The sequence below is a fragment of the Castor canadensis genome, chromosome 7, assembly GCF_047511655.1.
Source record: "Castor canadensis chromosome 7, mCasCan1.hap1v2, whole genome shotgun sequence".
NCBI classification, from domain to species: domain Eukaryota; kingdom Metazoa; phylum Chordata; class Mammalia; order Rodentia; family Castoridae; genus Castor; species Castor canadensis.
Window position 1 is genome coordinate 7,535,799 of NC_133392.1, and position 17,525 is coordinate 7,553,323.

Consider the following 17,525-nt stretch of genomic DNA (forward strand, 5'->3'; position numbering starts at 1 on the left):
GAGGTTGACATCTTTTTTCCAATTTTAAATGAGAAAGTCTCATTTATATTTGGTATACAACTTTATACTTAGTATACATATTTTGAATATCTCCAAAATGCACACCATCAATAAGCCAGAACATGCCATATCTAAAGAAATATGGGGAACATAAGAGGCAAAAAAGGGGAAAATAAAGAATAATTTTCAGTACATGCAAACTTCTATTAGTCTAATAGTCAAGTGTTTTGTTTTTAAATTAACCCAAAATAACGCAAACAAGAACAAAGAAAGTGTTTAATGTATTTGATTAATGTTTACAGGATAGGACTACAAAAAGACAAGTCCATAGCCTTTTGTTTAACAGTTTAGCATGATGTTATACAGTTAACAGTCAAAAATACTAGCTTGATAGGAAAGACTCTCACATTACCGAGAACCAAATACAATCAATCCTTGGCCGTAAGGATCTGGAAACTTTGAAGTGGCAACAGCACCTTAATAACAAACTTGCAAAAGAAATAAAACCAAGTCCAGTACTGACCCTGCCAGGAGTTTTTGTTCCACCATTAAAAAAAATGAACTCACATCTATTAACATGCAAACAGGTAGAACAGTAAGTATTCAAAAGAAGTAAGTAGAATGAAATAAAAGGTAGCACCAAAAAGAAAGAACCACCCTAAGGCTGAGCATGGTGGCTCACACCTGTAATTCAGGCTGTGCAGGAAGCCCTAGGCAGGAAGAAAAATGGGGGAAAAAAGGAAGGAAGGAAGGGAGGGAGGGAGGGAGGGAGGAAAGAAGGGGGATGAATAAATGAATAAAAATAAAATCCTTTTGTATCTACAGCTTAAAAAAAGACAATCACATCATATGTAGTCCCCCAATTTGAAGAGGAAAAAAAATCAATGAAATGGGACAACAAAGAGAGCAGAATATGGCTTGGGTGAGTTTTCAACCCTAGCCCTCAAGGATAGAAGAACACTGGAACAGTTGCTAAGTGCTAGTGGAGTTCAGAGGGGATCATCTGCTGATACATACTTTTGCCAGGATAAACTAAAATAAAAAACTTAAGATTTGAGGTTGAGGACATGGCTCAAGTAATAGGGCACCTGCCTAGCAAGCACAAGGTCCTGAATTCAAATCCCAGTACCACGGCGGGGGGAGGGGGGCACACCTTACATTTCTTAAAATCTATTCACACAGTTATGTCTTTCATATTCTTGGGCTATATATAGGGAAATACGTAAAAACAAATTAGTTCTGGGAGTAAAAATGCAACTAAGTCTCATTTAAGGCTTAGCTATTGTTCTACACAAAGTTTAACCATACCAATCACTCAAAACTTTCTTAGCAAAAGTGAATGTCAAAGTAAGCATCTCATCGAAATAATATAAGTGAAATTCAAACATGTACTAAGAAAAATACATAATAGGCTCAGGTAATTGCTTTTGTGAATTACATCACAAATAATTAATTCACAGTCAATAGCTGGAGAGAAACTCTGCTCTCATTTGTCTGTCCTTACAGCTCTGAACTAATAACTGGGCCCAATATTCTGAATTTCTTCTTAGGAAAGCATTAAAAACATAATATATACAAATCCTAATCTGAACTATGGAATCAGCTGGTCTGTGAAATCAGTTCCATACAGTCTGCAAATATTTACTACACGACCTAATTTTAAATTAACATCAGCGTTTTCAAGGTCAATATTATGTTTGTTCAACTTCTTAGAGTCACACATTCTTGTGTTATTTTTAACGTATGACTAAAGCCTCTATCATCACAAGATGCTCGCAATGCTTACAAATACTCAAAAACAGCAGCTGACATTCCTCAGTCACATCTTACTATAGTAAGTAAGAGTAGCAGTTTTAAGCACAAGGTAAGTTTGCTTTACCTCAAGTTTTCCTCCCCTACTGATGGAGAGACTTGTACAAAATTAAATGTAGAGAATTTAGTACAAAGTTGACAAAACCACAAATACAGATTTTTATACATGCATACTTGAAAATATAACTATCATGCTGAATGAGCTCAATGTTATGTAATATTGACCCTGCTTATATTTTTAATGTCATTTTCAGTAGCATTTGCTCTTATTCAAAAAGTGCAGAAAACAGAAACTTACCCACACAAGCATTGAGGAATAGCCAATCAGTCTTTTTCATCCTGTTTTTAATTTGCTTCAGTTTTTTGAAGTCCACTTCAAGTTCTTCCTTACTGCCAACAGCACCAGCCAATTCAATCCTCTGAAAATCCATTTTCATTTCAGAGTCTCGTTTCGTCGTAGGAGGTGATCTTCTTTGGCTATTACCACTACTGCAGCTTCCCCTCCATCGAGCTCTATCTTGCTCATTTATTATTGAAGAAGCTTCCTCAGTCTCTGCCAACTCTATTGCTTCAATGTTATTAGGTCTGGGATGATCACAAACAACACATTTTTTAGCCTTGGCCCAGTTTTCGTACGTGCAAATAGAACAAGTCCAATGCTGGGTCCTTGTGTTCAGTTTGTTTCTATCATTGTATTCCTCACAAGGATCAACAGAAAAAGCAACTGGTCTTGAGCCAGATCCTGAGGATTGGGGAGATTCTGTGGGACTCCTGGTCCTTCGTTGGGATAAGCACTGGGTACATCTGATTGCTCGTGGCCAGTTCAAATATGTGCACATGTGGCATGACCATTTATTTGCATTTTCCATGCTGTATGAAGATTTAACCCTTGGTCTTGCACTAGAGTCTGGACATATCAAAGGACTACTTCCACCTTCAGTGCTGGAAGGATCCCAATCTCTACCAACATCACTTGAACCACTTTTGAATGGATCTTCTGTAATAATTGTTCCACTAGGTCTTTGGGCACGACACATAGTACACTTGATCGCAGATGGCCAGTTTTCATACGTACAGTATTCACAAGCCCATTTAATTCCACGTTCTGACATTGTGCACTTCCTGAAGTGAGTTATGTCAGGCAGGAAGCTATAAATAATTAGGACATGGTTATTAAAACAGTAACTACATAATTCCACCTCTGAAAATATGTCCAAAAAATAAACACACCCTTCGACTTAAAAAATATTTTTTTTTCAAAATATGCAGGTAAGGTTTCACATTGAATTATTCTACTTTAGGATTTCCCTAGAGATTCTGGGGATAAATTCCCAAAGAAAACTCTTAGTCCTCATGAGTTAATGAAATTTTACTTTGGAATGCAAAAGTGATTGGCAAGAGATTAAGAGATTTTTTCCTAAAATAGAAGGAGGTTAAAATAGGGATGTCACAAATAGAAATGTTTGATTTCAGGTCTGCTATCACCATGAATTTAGAAAAGTATCCAATAGTTAAAAAGACTCAGAGAAGTGAAAAAACATACACCAAATAATATCTTAAATACAGAACCATTCTCAAACTACAAACAATGTAGATTATGGTATTTAGGTATAGTGTAAGTTTTGATTCATGAATTCAGACAAAGTCATCTGTATCATTCTTGCTAAGGGAGTTTAAAAGCGCTAATTATTCATTGCTTTTAATTAGCACAGGCAGAAAAGCAAGATGGTGGAGAGTAATCATCACAATTAACAAAGTAACACTATGAAACTGAAAGTTCTTTGATATCCTGTATATCAAAATTGAGCTCTTTCTAGAGCACAAAAAAGAAAACTGCACATTACCTACACCTGGGAAAAATCAAATGGACAGAATATTTGAGATAACTACTAGCGCAGTCATGCCAATATAATTTTGAATTCAATATATGAAATTCTAAAGTATACTCAAAATTCAATTTGTATTAAAATATATTCACTAGTAAAAGTTCTTAAAAGCTGTAATTCCAGCATTTGGAAGGCTGAGGCAGGAGGATCTCAATTTGAGGCCAACCTGGGCTACATACGGAAACCCAGTCTCAAAAGAACAATCAATCAATCAAGTTCCTAAGATTCTACAGTGAGCTTACTAACACTCCACTATAATGAAGTCTTTATTATATAACGGCAACTAATTCATAAGTGAAGCAACTTACATGGTAAATTTAATGATTTTTTAATGGCTTAATACATGGTAAATTTAATGATTTTTTAATGGCTTAAATTTAGACACTGAAGCCAATCTCACCATTTTCTTAAATCCCTTCTCAACTCACTATCATCCCACCACCTTTTCTTCTTTCTCTCACTGTCCCTTCTTTCTGTCTGTCTTTCTTTTGAGACAAAGTCTCATACTGTGTAGCCAAGGCTAGCCTCAAGCTCACTATCCTCCTGCCTTAGCTTCCAGAGTGCTGAGATTACAAATTTGCAACACCACACCACACCACTTATTTTTAACCAGGAAAGAGAAATCCTAGACAGAGTAACAGGTACTTTTCCCTCTTCCTCAGAGATTTTTTCCTAAACTCGGAAAGCAGAATTACTTTGGAAGTATATTATGGTCCTGCCTACTAACACACCCCCTTTATAGTGTGAACTTTGCTAAGAGGACTTCACTGTAAGAAAGGGTACTATTTAATAGCTAAAATAAAAATCACACTTACTAAGATTTTAGTTTCCATGCTACAACCTTCACCTTGCACATGGTTAGAATAAAAGCACAGTTATAAATCAGATCAAAAACAAGATTCAGTCTTCATGCTGGCTCAGACTCTGACTTCCTCAGGAGATACTGCAAAACGTGATAAGTGGTTCTGTCTGACTGTGAATAGCTATTCCTGTAAAGGAGACCAAAACTGAATTTCACTTATATTCTGCTAACTTACCCGAAAATATTTTCTACAAAGTTTTAATTATAATCAATTATATTTTAGTTTACTCATTTATTTTAATTGACTACTATATTTCAAATTTTAACACAGCAATAAAAACAGCTAATTTATAGGGCTGGTCAGTCAAATTAAAAGCATGGGAAAGACAAACTTTTCTATATAACATTAAATGTGGGTGTATATGCATGTGCATACGTAAGTACTAACATCTTTTTAATTCTTTTGAGGGTTGGGGGGGTTCCTGGGGTTTGGGGGGTTTTTGTATTGGGGTTTGAATTTCAGACCTTGCACTCAGGCATTCTACTTTTTGAGCCACACCCCCAGTTCTTTTTGCTTTAGTTATTTTGGGACAGGGTCTTGTGTTTTTGTCCAGGGCTGGCCTAGACGGTGATCCTCCTACAGCTTGGATGAGACAACAGGTGCATACTACCAACCCCAGCTATTAGCTGTAATGGGATCTCGCTAACTTTTTGCCTGAGCTGGCCTCAAACCAAGACCCTGAAAATACAGGTAACTGAGCAATACCAAAACCAAGCTCAAGAGGAATCTCAAGAGAAGCTCAAGAGAAAAGTGCATTAGATAATGTTGTACCATATCCACTCTTTGCAGAATCAAAATTTCATAGGAATATTGTATTTTGGTAACTGAAAGCTAAAATTCATTGGAGAGGATTATCTGAGAAGCCATTTGTACCTACGCCAATTAGTAAACAAAAGAACAGGTAAGCTCTATTGTGATTTTTTTATGGAAAAGAAATTAACACCGAGTACCGTCTTCCTTCCAGATGTCAAAACATACCAAAAAGTATATAAAATTATTTTCAAAGCAACCAGCTCTAAAAGTTAATGCTATATCTTGGGGGGTGGGGGAGAACTCATTTTAAGTTAACATATATTCACAGTCAAGTCGATTTAATTTGAAAGTCTAATTTTGCATGCCACATAGCTCTCCAAATTCTATCCAAGAAATCACACTTCATTTAATCAGTATAATGGAATCTAGATAATCAGGACTTCTTTAGAGAAATGGACAAAACTGCTACTCTTAAGAAAAATATCCTTTGGTTCAAATGCAATACCACAGTTCCATCCTGTGGAGCAATGCGTTCAGGAACCCATTTGTGTATCAAACTCTAACAATAGTATGAATAATGTCTCCAAATAGACCAAACATTTTCTAGTACTAAATTCGTAACTGCTTTTACTTCTATACTTCCCAACTCAAATAACAGTAAAAAAGCATAAGAAGTATTATTAACGGCTGTGGGAGGGGCAAGTATTTATATATTTTGTAGCCATGCTTAATGAATTCATTAAACCGTATTTATGAAGCATTACTAAACTCTATACAAGAAATATACCTATACTGAAATCAATTTCTCAAAGTGTAACTTTAATACAGATCCCATTCATTAAAAACCCTATGAAATGCTCTGGGGATACAGCTCAACGGTAGAGTGCTTGCCTAGCATTTGCAAAGCCCTCTTAAGCATTTTTGCTTTCTAAATCCGTCCAGCTGATGTTACCAGAACAGACTTTCTGAAGCTTTTTGTAACAGCAGAAAACTCTCAACTTCTTACCATTACATACTCCCAAACACACTATACAGACTCTCAACTCATGCGTGTTTTACCACCCCCAAAGATATACGCATGAAGGCACTGCCTTAGATACACAAGCGAAACAGATACACACTTCTAGCGAATGCTACACCATCCTTTAACACACAGTTAACTCTCATTTATATCCTTTGTTAAGTTTTCAAATCACTCCTCCAAGTACACAGAAAGCATCATACTGGCTTTTGGACTTACTGTATTTTCTCCTAGGGCTAGTTTACAGATATTAATTTGTGTATATTTTTCCTATGTCATTTCCTCCTGTCAATTTTCAATCAAGGTAGCCAAGATTTCAGATACCATGTCTCAAGGATTCTAGGAGCACAGAATGTAGACCAGTACCTTGTGTTTAGCATAACCCAAGATCATTTTGAATGACCTGAAAAAAAAGAAATAGTGGAAGTTTTGAGTAATCTCAGGAAAAATTAGAAAATGAGATCAACTCCATCATTACAACTGCAGAACTATAGCTCAGTTTAAAAAAAAGTGTCTGCAAGATACAACTAGGTAAGAAAAAGTTAAAATAAATTAATTAAATAAAAAGCCAGGAGGTATATGCTTATAACCCCAAGCACTAGGAAGACTAAGGCAGGAGGATCACAAATTCGAGGCCAGCCTAGGCCACACAGAGAGTTAAAGGTCAGTCTGAACCACATACCAAGACCGTCTCAAAAAACCAAGGTTTGGGGATATAGATGTTCAATGCCCTTGGAGCCCCAGCATCACAGAGAGGGGAGGGAGATACCTGTTCCCAAGCCACAGGTACTGGGAACCCACATCTGGCAGCAGAGCAATAGAGCCAGAAGGGATCTTAGGAAGGGCAGGGAAAGACAATACAACCAGAGCAGGCAAAACACTAGCCATGTGATACCAAATCTAATAACCTGAGGAGAGGGAGCCCTATGGATGCCTGAGGTTGAAGTTCCTGACAAGAAATTTCAACCTGAATTTCTGGACTGGAATTCAAGTTTGATTAAAAAGTCTTCCTATCTCTTCAACCAGATTATAAACTGGCAAAAGCTATCACATCTGTTTTCTCCTCATTTCATATCACAGAGGTTAGGTTCATACATATGTATGCAACTATATCAGCAAATACCTAAAATGTTACACAGCAAGTTGTGACTTCCTTTTTGGGGGATGGAGGGAGTAAGGGATTATTGAGATTATGAACTCAAAGCCTTGCTCTCATTGTCTCTACCACTTGAGCCATGTTCCCTGCCCTTTTTTGCTTTAGTTACATTTCTGGTAGGGTCTTTGCATTGTTGCCCAGAGCCAGCCTCAAACCAAGCTCTTCCATACCTGCTGGACAAAGTAAATTTAAGGTAAGTAACACCAGCCAGGATGACCGTGGCCTTACTGCCATTACGCCACACTTAACTGAGGCAATTACTCCTACAACTACAACTGGTACATCTAACTTCATTCCACACAAAACAGTCTTTGAAATGTAACAAAAAATTTAAAGTCTACATTTTAATCTGTCAAGAATGCATTAAAAAAAAACCGTAATAAAAGTTACAAATCTAAAGATGGGCACATTAATACATGCCTGTAATCCCAACACTCAGGCAGAATGGCAAGTACAAGGCCAGCCTAGGCAACATGGCAAGACTCTGTCTCAAAAAAAGAAACAACAAAAATAAGTTCCAATTCTAATGGATTTTCCCCCCTTTAAATACTTAGCAATCCATTGCTTAGAACAAAAAAAAGAGCTGGAAGACAAAGTCACAGTTGTGTCAAATCACATGACTCAATATTAATGCTCTCTTTTCATCTACCTTCTAGCCATTTCAAGAGAAATTCTAACTCTGGGGTCTGAACCCAGGACTCCAAGCTTGCAAGCAAGCACTCTAACACCTGAACTATATCAACTCTCTCTAAACACTCACAAGAAAGGGAGCAAGAATAATGCATATATATCTTCAGCCATGGTAGAACTCAGCATAGTTCCTGTATAGTTTCAGAGTCACGCACTACAAATTACAATCCCAAACAAAACTAATTAAAGGTAAAAATCTAAGACATTTCCCAAAAGTCTAACATGCACTCAGAAATGTAGAGAGATACACGTAGATAAAACATTGTCTTTGTGGTCAGGAAACCTGCAATCTAATTGAGAGACTATCGTTGAGAGAAATCTAAATGAGACTATCGTTTTTGTAAACATGTATGGAAATGTAGCAACAGTAAAACAGGGCTGGGGTTAAAGCCAGTGGTAGAGTACTTGCCTCACATGCCTGAAACCCTGGGCTCAGATCCACACCACTGCAAAATAACACTAACAACTTTTTGCAAGCATTATGAATATGCTCACCACATTCAAAATTTAACTTCATAATCCTATCCATTCTCTGCTGAAACTGTTCACTGATTAGTCCCAATTTACAAATTATTTATAAGAACCAAAGGTCATTAGTATATCCAGCCCTCTAAAAGTCAGCTTTTTATCAAATGCTATGTGTATTACCTATGTGACAGAGAAAGGAAGGGTAGAAACTTAGAACTTTTAGACAATCAGTAAGAAAGAAAAGGTTGTGAAAAGAAGGCAAAACCAAATGGATGAAATAATCCTAGGTAATACCACTCAGATCTACTATTTTGTCCAAAAATATCTTTTTTTCAGAAGACACCAGTGGCACACACCTATAATCTTAGCTACTCAGGACACAGATATCAGGACGATCACGGTTCACAGCCAGCCCCAGCAAACAGTTCACGAGACCCTATTTTGAAAAACCCATTACAAAAAAGGGTGGTGGGGAGGTTCAAGGCCCTGAGTTAAAATCCCAGTACTGTTTTAAAAAAAAAAAACAACTTTTTCACAATCCCTCCAATCTGTTCAAATTTTCTGTTACTTTGCCTCAACTCCAAACTACTGAAGTTATTTGAATTAAAATGTATTTTATAAATACAAGTCATTTATAAATGTTTATTAATAATGTAAAGTGATTCAATTAAATCATTGTCTTCATGATTCCTAGTGTGATGAATAACAAAACCAGGATAAGGATTTATTTTTATCATTGTAGAGACAGGTAGAACGAGGAGGTAAAAGTTTAGCAAAAAGCATCATAGGGAGGAATGCCAAAGACAGCAACAGGCTGAAAACATTGCTTACTCAAATCATTACAGGTAGGTGAATATCAAGGCCAACTTTGTCTATTTCACAATTTTGGCAGGATCAGCCTGATTCAAGTAGAAAACAGTAATAGCTAAAATTTGCTAAGCAGTTGCCATATGCCAAACATTGTTCTAAGCACATTACATAAATTAAGTAACTTACTCCTCAGAACTACTATTAATTCCAACTTTAAAGACTGGAAACAGGCACAGAACTTACCTAATATCATCAATTATTAAGTGGCAGAGCCAGAGTATGAAGTCAGGCATTCCACATCCAAATCCTCTCTATATGTATTATGTAATAAGAACCCAAGTATACTGCAGCTCACAGTCACCTGTTCCCACTATCCAAACTTTGGACTATTAAACTGCCTGAATTTTTCCTGAACAATTCCTCCCAGATAACTACTAACATGAAATATATAAACATTTTCGAAAACAAAAACTGTTAACACACAATTCACATTAGCTTTTTTAAATTACAAAGAATCTTCACAAAGCACATTTAGATTGAATACTATAAATGTCTAAAAAGTTGAACAAGTAACCAGGACTTAGAAAAGTCATTTATAAAACAAAATACACTCGCTGGGAGTGGTGGTGTGTACCTGTAATCCCAGCTACTTGGGAGGCAGAGGATGATGAGTTTGAGGCCAGCCTGGGGAAAAAGTTAGTGAGATCCTACCTCCAACACAAAATAAAAACTAAAGAGATGGGGGGCATGGCTCAAGTGTTAAGAACATGCCTAATTTGCATGAGATGGGGCCCTGGGTTCCATCCCCAGTACCTGGGAGGGAGAGGGGGAGGAGAGACAAATATAGATATACCCACACACTATATTTAGCATCTAGAATTGACTAAAAGGAAATCACCATGATTTTAGATTATAAAATACCTTCTATGGGTATTTCATTTTGTATTGTTTTGGAGACAATCACTGAGAAAGAAAACATTAATAAAACAGTGCTGGGGATAGAACTCAGGGCCTTGAGCATGCTAGGTAAGCAGTCTATTACTGAGCTACATCCCAAGCCCCTGATTCTGTTTTGTTGTTGTTGCTGTTTTGGGTTTTGTTTGGTCTGGTTTGTGATACTGGGGATTGAACTGAGGGCCTCTAGCTTGCTAGATAAGTGCTCTATCACCTGAGCCACTCCCCAAAACCTCAGCCTGACTTCTTTTAGACTAATATACACCAATTCACATTGCTAAAAAACCATGCTAATGTCAATTAAGAATAGAAAAGCCTTCCATTTTCATTCAGCCAAGTGAAAATGGAGTAATCAGACTGAATAACATGTACATGAATTACAAGACCTATACACAAACCCATCTAATAGGATAGCAACGAATGTCTGTGAAATAGAAGTTATACCCTGTTTGTTTTCAGATTTCCAACTGGAAGTGAACTGTTACAATTTAATATGCATAATATTAAATAAAGCAATTTAATAAAGGAGATGCAATTTAATAAAGGATAAAGATTCTTTTCTTCGTCTGCAGAATAAGTATTAATTTCTTCATATATCCAAGAAATGGTTTCTTACAATAATCAGCTTAGAGTTAAGAATTATATTGTTAAAGCTAAGTTAACGTAAAGAACTAGTCCTCAGACCACTGGATAGCCACGTTCAAAAAACTTAAGTTGGTTCAGCTGGGCTCACTGCCCCATCGCTGTAATTCTCAGCTACTCAGGATGTGCAGATGAGGAGGGTGACAATTCAAGGCCAGCCAGGGCAAAAAGTTAGCATGACCCTATCTCAATCAATAAGCTGGGTGTTGTGGCGTATGCTGGAGAGTGAAGTCAGGAGTACATTAGGTAGACGGCCAGCACTGGGATAAAAAGGCCAAAAAAAAAAAGGCTGGGGGTATGACTGAAGTGATGCATTGCCTGCCCAAGGTACAAAACCCTGAGTTCAAAGCCCACGAATGCCACCCAAGAAAAAAAATTAAGTTGAATCCCTACTTCATATCATTAACAAAACTTAAACTGACCACGGACCTTAATTTAAGAGTTAAAACTGTAAAATATTAGATGAAAACAGATATAAATTATCATGATCTTAAATTAGACCATCAAGTAACAACCCAGAGGGTACAGACTTGTGCCACCATCACTATAGTCAGTAAAAAAAAAAAAAAAAAAAGACTAATTGGAAAAATGGGCAAAGGATCAATAAGCCCATTAAAAAAATATGTTTAATGTTATTAGCCATTAGAGAAACGCAATTAAAAGGAGGATATGCCACTTCACTAGGATGGCTAAAATTTTAAAAAGACAGTAATAGCTAGGCATAGTGGTGCACACCTGTAATTCCAGCACTCTGGAGGCAGAGGCAGGAAGATCTCCAGCTTGAGGCCAGCAAAGGGCTGGGCATGTAGTTCAGTGGCAGAGTGTTTGCCCAGCATGTACAAGGTCCTGGGTTCAACCTCCAGCGCCAGGGAAAGCAAAAAAAAGAGACAGTAACAAGTGCTTGGACATTCCTGATAAGAGATATAAAATGGTACAATCCCTTTGGGAAACAAGACAGAAGTTCTTGAAAGGTTAAACAAAATTACCATTATCACCCAATAATTTCATTCCTAAGTAAATATCCAAAAGAAATGAAAACTTGTGTCCAAAAAAAACTTCTACACAAATGTTCATAACAAGTTTCATGACAATCAAAAAGTAGAAATAACTTGGCATGATCAATTAATGGATAAGAAAAATGTGAAATATCACATACAAAAAAATATTATTCAGCCACAAAATAGAGACAGATGCTACAAAATGATGAACCTTGATAACATGTTAAGAAGCCAGACACAAATGGCCATATTCTGTGATTCCATTTACATGAGATATCCACAACAACCAAATCTATTTGTGGTTGCCATGAGCTGAGGGCAAAGGGAATGATTGCTAATGGCTATGTGTTTCTTTTGGGGGTGATTGAAAATATCCTGGAATAATACAGCAGTACTGGTTGCACAACTCTGAATACAATGAAGGTCACTGAACTGTGTACTTTAAAAGGGTGAATTTAGCCAGGCACCAGTGGCTCATGCCTGTAATCCTAGCTTCCTGGGAGGCTGAGATTAGGAGGATCACAGTTAAAGGCCTACCAGCAAATAGTTTACAAGACCCCATCTCCAAAATAATCAAATCAAAATGGACTGGAGGTGTGGCTCAAGCAAAAGACCACCTGTGAGGAGGGCTGAGTTTAAACCCCAGATCCGCTAAACTAAAAAATAAAATAAAAAAGGGTGAATTTCATCACATATGACACATACCTAGACAAAGTCATTATTAAAACACTGGGGCTAGGGATGTAGTGGTAAAATGTGTGCTTAGCCCTGGGTTGACTACTCAACTAGTCAGCACCAAAAAAAAAAAAAAAAAAAAAACTGGAAAGATGCAACTGATTCCAATAATACCTTATGCATTTAAATATTTTTTGTCTATTTGAATTAACACCATACACATAAAAATTTGACTTGACAAAAGGAAAAAGGCAAAACTGTTTGTGTTGGGTAAAGAGAGAGTAACGTGGTTGGCCACAATATATGAACTATAAAAAAAGGAAAATCTTTTTTTTATTATTAAGGAGTACCATCTACTAAGCAACAGAAAAAATATCAACTTTATATTCAATTCACCTGGCCAACCTCCAGTTTAAAATTGAAAGTGATGGTGCTTTCTCAAACTCCATTTTAACAAAATTACCACCCTCTCATAAAGCAAGGGATGCCTACTAACCTAGCTATCTCAAGCGGTGAAACTGCTGGTATAATTCTATATGCAAGAAGCCTAAGTAAAAATGACAAGTACTTCTGGAAAGATATATTAACAGGTTAGTTTTAGCTCCTATAATACTAGAAAGGTTTGTGAACCTTAAAAAAGTTTATATAAACTACTTTCTAAAAATCAGACACTGTGAAGGGGAAAAACATCCTGATGAACTAGACAGAGGAGGGCAAGTTTCCACAGACACAGTAAGTCAGGATGATTTGTTGATTTCTTGTGTAGCCATAAAACACCATGCCTCCTACTCACACATACAACAGGAGCACACACACCTATTTTCCAAATGCATCAGCATTCACCTACTACATAATCCCATGTGTACTCTTGGTTTATAAAAATACTACAGGCAAGCTTGTGTGTGCTTTCTTCCAACACTGTGGACAGGTACCAGTGAATCACACATTCTCCTGCCTCATTTGCCATATGATCAATGATACACGCTGCCATCATCTGAGGTTAAGAATGCAAACTGAGGCTACAGATTATTTTCCCCTTCCCATGATGCTAAATGTTACTTATACACAAATATGGAATGAATGACCTTAGTGTCAATGGTGCCAAACTCAAAACCAAGTAACTCTTCCAGACTCAAATGTGAAGTAAACCAGAGAATTGCGGTACCACTTTCATTCAGATAATACGACATGATCATTATGAAAATAACGAACATCCTCACCAGGGAGAGAGAGGGCTGTGCTGATAACAAATGCAAACATACTTACCAATCCCACCCCCCACACTTCTGACCCAGGGTACTGGGGTTTGAATGCAGGGTCTCATGCTTGTTAGGCAGGCACTCTACCGCTTAAGCCACTCCACCAGTCCCAAATATTTTTTAAGAGACAGCCATAGTTTCAAATTTTTTGTGTCATAAACCATCAAAGTCCCAGAAATACCAAGAAGACTACAAACTGCATAGAATAGTGCTATACCCAAAAAAAAAAAAGAACTTTATCAGACCATGTATCCATATTTTCTGTAGAACAGTCCATATGAATTTATGGTCTACATAGATAAGTACTCATTTCTCAGAGGTGTTAAAAAGCCAGTTGAGAAGCAGAATAAAAACATAAAAAGACAGACTAAAACTCAGGCTTAAAAAAAAGGACTGAAAAAAGGTAGAAAGCCTCATACACCAGAAGAGTGACTAGATCCTTTGGGATTCAAGTTATCAAAAACCATTCTCAAGAGACAGCACTTAAGTTGGTCCAGAGTAAAGAAAGTATCTAAGAACACAAGCAGAAGATTTCAAACAGAAAGAACATACAGAAAAACCAAGAGGAGGTTCTTCACAGAACACCAACAGCTTAAGTTTGGCTGGAACTAAGGAAGAGTTAAGACTGAAGACTCAACCAGAGCCATACTACTGAGAAACTTGACCACACCAAGGAGCTTGCAGTTTTTTGTTTTTTGTTTTTTTGCATTTACTAAGGACTTTTCTGTATGTGAGGAGGTGAGAGTGTTTACATGTGCAAGACGTTATTTGCCTAAAGTATAAGTGGAGCACAGATATTCCAAACCAGATCACTGGGAGAAAAAGTGTTCAAAGCCCAGATTTAAGAGGATATTTCCAGGGGAAGATGGAAGGCAAACAGCAATGCTCAAATAAAACCAAACCAAATGAAATAAAATTAGTGTTCTACTTTTGCAACTCCCATTTACTTAAAAGTTTAAATTTATTTTATAAAAACAATATAAATATAAAACACATGGAATGACTCTCACTGTATTAGTTACACATATGAAGCAACTTACCTCAAATGTTGTACAACCGGACTGAGTTCCCAAACTCTGTTAATCCTAGAGTTTAAATGTGATATGCCATAACCCCGATCAGTGTACAGATCTGGATCAAGGACATGAGCTTAAAATATACTACCATGAATGAGTTCATCGCCCTAACCCAAGCACTTTTCAGGAGTAATAAATGAGTGTCCCCAATACTCTGAGGCTTAATAAAAGGTGTTGAAAACAGCAACAGAAATAAAAATCCCTCATGACATTCGAATAACATCCCCAAAAAAGTAAAGTTTGTCATTACCGTCTTACTAGCTCTTTAACTCCTAATGGGCTAGTAAAAGCAATGTTATGAAATTTTAGAAAAAGACTGCCTATTCAAGAACCAAAAATCAAGAGGAAGCGGAGTTCTAAATATTTTTAGAATTACCTCATTTAATTAAAAACAATAACAACCAGAATCCAACTTTATGTTTCCCAAAATTAGTTCAGACCACTTTCCCAGGGCATGGCCCTTGGCACAGCGACGATCAAAATTCCTTATGGATTCCCTGGCTTACAGTTTGTACAGTCACACATGTGTGATCAACACAAGGGAACCCCTGGATGTTGCACAAGTCAACTAAAAGAGACACCGAAGTACAGGAGCTGTTCATTATATAACACTTCCAAGAATTATGGGTTTCTTTTCAACTCTATTCTTAAAACAATATTTTTATACATCACGTTTATTAACACCACCACAGATAGCACTGTGAGACCAAAACACCGGGAATGGGGAGCGGTGCTTGATCTGGTACATCTAGGGAGTTAAGGAAAAATCGAGTGACTGAAATACAGAATTCTCAGCAAGGGAGTTTCAAACCACCAGTGTATCTCCAAGATAATGGGCCACTTCAAACTCCCAAGTCTTAACTTAAACTGCCTGTCCTCTGTGCTTAATAGAAGTATTCATTACAGCTCTTTTGTCCGAGAAGTGACTCGCACCAAACCACTGCGAAGTAAACAACAGACACTTGCACTAAGCAATCGTTATTGGAAGCGGACAGCTGGATAATCTTCCCACCACTTCTGGCTGCCCCTCGCCACCCGCCCTGTCGCCCCTCACCTCGATTGTCTAAGAAATGGCAACAGGAGGCCACCGCAGAAGGCGGAGACGGAGCGGCCAGGGGACCGAAATACAAGTTTGCAGCCTAGCACTAACTTGTGGCGACAGACCCAGTAATTAGGGCCTACTGCAGCGGGGGCGCGTGACCCCGCTCACCGACTCCTAGCCGAAGGACAGAAGTTGGGGGGATCCAGCCGAGAGGCGGCAGGGCCGGCCCACGTCGGTAAACAAGCGGGCGGACCCACCCTCCCACAGCCCCCGGGCTGTCCCCGCGCCGGAGTGCCCAAGATGGACGCGCGGCCAGCGGTGGCCCCAAGCCTGCCCTCTCCTCGCCCGCAACGCCGCCGCTCCCGGGAGGCTCCGCGGCCTGGGCGCTGCTGGCGGCCAGGGCCCGGCAGGCCGCAGCGGGGCGCCGAGGGGCCTACGGCGAGGCGCCCCCACCCCGGGCCCGGTTACCTGGCGGCGGCGGCTCCTCCTCCAGCTCCCGCTCCTCCTCCCCGTCTGACGCCCGGCGCCCGGCGGCGGCGGCGGCGGCGGCGGCGACTCCCGCACAGCCCGCGGCGACGAGCCGAGCCCGGCCCCTCTCCGCCTCCCTCGGCGCCGCCGCCCGCCCCGCTGCTGCCGCCTCCGCCCTCCTGCTTCAGTCAGGACATGGTCTCCGCGGGCCCGCGCGCGGCTCCCGGCTGCCGGAGGCGGGGGGGAGAGGGGCGGAGAGGAGGCGAGGAGGCGGGGGACCCCGAGGGGCGGGGGCAGAGTGGAAAGGAGGGCGGCTTCGGGCGCTGCGGACTGCTAATGGCGACGGCCAGGGACCCGGAGCCAAATAAACCCCGCGGCGGGCAGCACAACGTCAGGATCGGACCCCGCCGCTCGCAGCCCTGTCATTGGCCCGTAGGCCGCCGCCGGCGCAGCCAATGGGCGACCGCCTCTTTCCGAGCGCAGGAGGCGGGCTGCGGGAGGTGACGTCAGCCGCGTGCGTCCTGATTGTGAGGTGACGACGCGCGCCGCACAGTGCCTTGTCGCTCCGCAGCGTCGAGCGTGCCGTGGGACGCGGACCCACTGATAACTTGCGGAGGTCACTCCTGGGCAACCGACGCCGGCTGCGCGGGGCTGTGGGTTTGCCGGGGCCTCTTTTCTGCAGCAGATTCACCAAAGTTTTGAGTCAGCGCCAACTCTCAGTCTCCGGGGTGAGATGCCTGGTAATTTAGGTGCTGCTTGGCGGTTTCTTAAGCAGCTTTGGGCTCTCGACACCGGGGAAGGTAGATGTGTAGGTGGCTTATGATACAGTTTAATTTGCTCTGTGTGTGTCTTATAGTGTTTGCTGTTTACTCCCCCTTCGTGGCGGATGACGTGTGTGTGTTGATAAACTGTATTTAGGAAGCCGCGGAGACTTGGCCCTCCGCTTAGGTAA

At 39.7% G+C, this 17,525-nt stretch overlaps 1 protein-coding gene across 9 annotated transcripts in view; it reads right to left on the reverse strand.

Annotated features, from left to right (window-relative positions):
- The window catches only part of Zranb1 (zinc finger RANBP2-type containing 1), a 46,626-nt gene extending 29,667 nt beyond the window's left edge, over positions 1–16,959 (reverse strand). For 2 of the 9 annotated variants that reach the window (XM_020157865.2, XM_074078100.1), the window contains exons 1-3: positions 6,555–6,695; positions 4,514–4,687; positions 2,111–2,961 (exon numbers count right to left, since the gene is read on the reverse strand). In XM_020157865.2, the coding sequence (XP_020013454.1) occupies positions 2,111–2,961; positions 4,514–4,554 (892 nt within the window). In that variant the 5' untranslated portion in view covers positions 4,555–4,687; positions 6,555–6,695. The other 7 variants (XM_074078096.1, XM_074078097.1, XM_020157868.2 and 4 more) reach the window with 7 other exon arrangements.
- Positions 16,960–17,525: the final 566 nt, after the last annotated feature.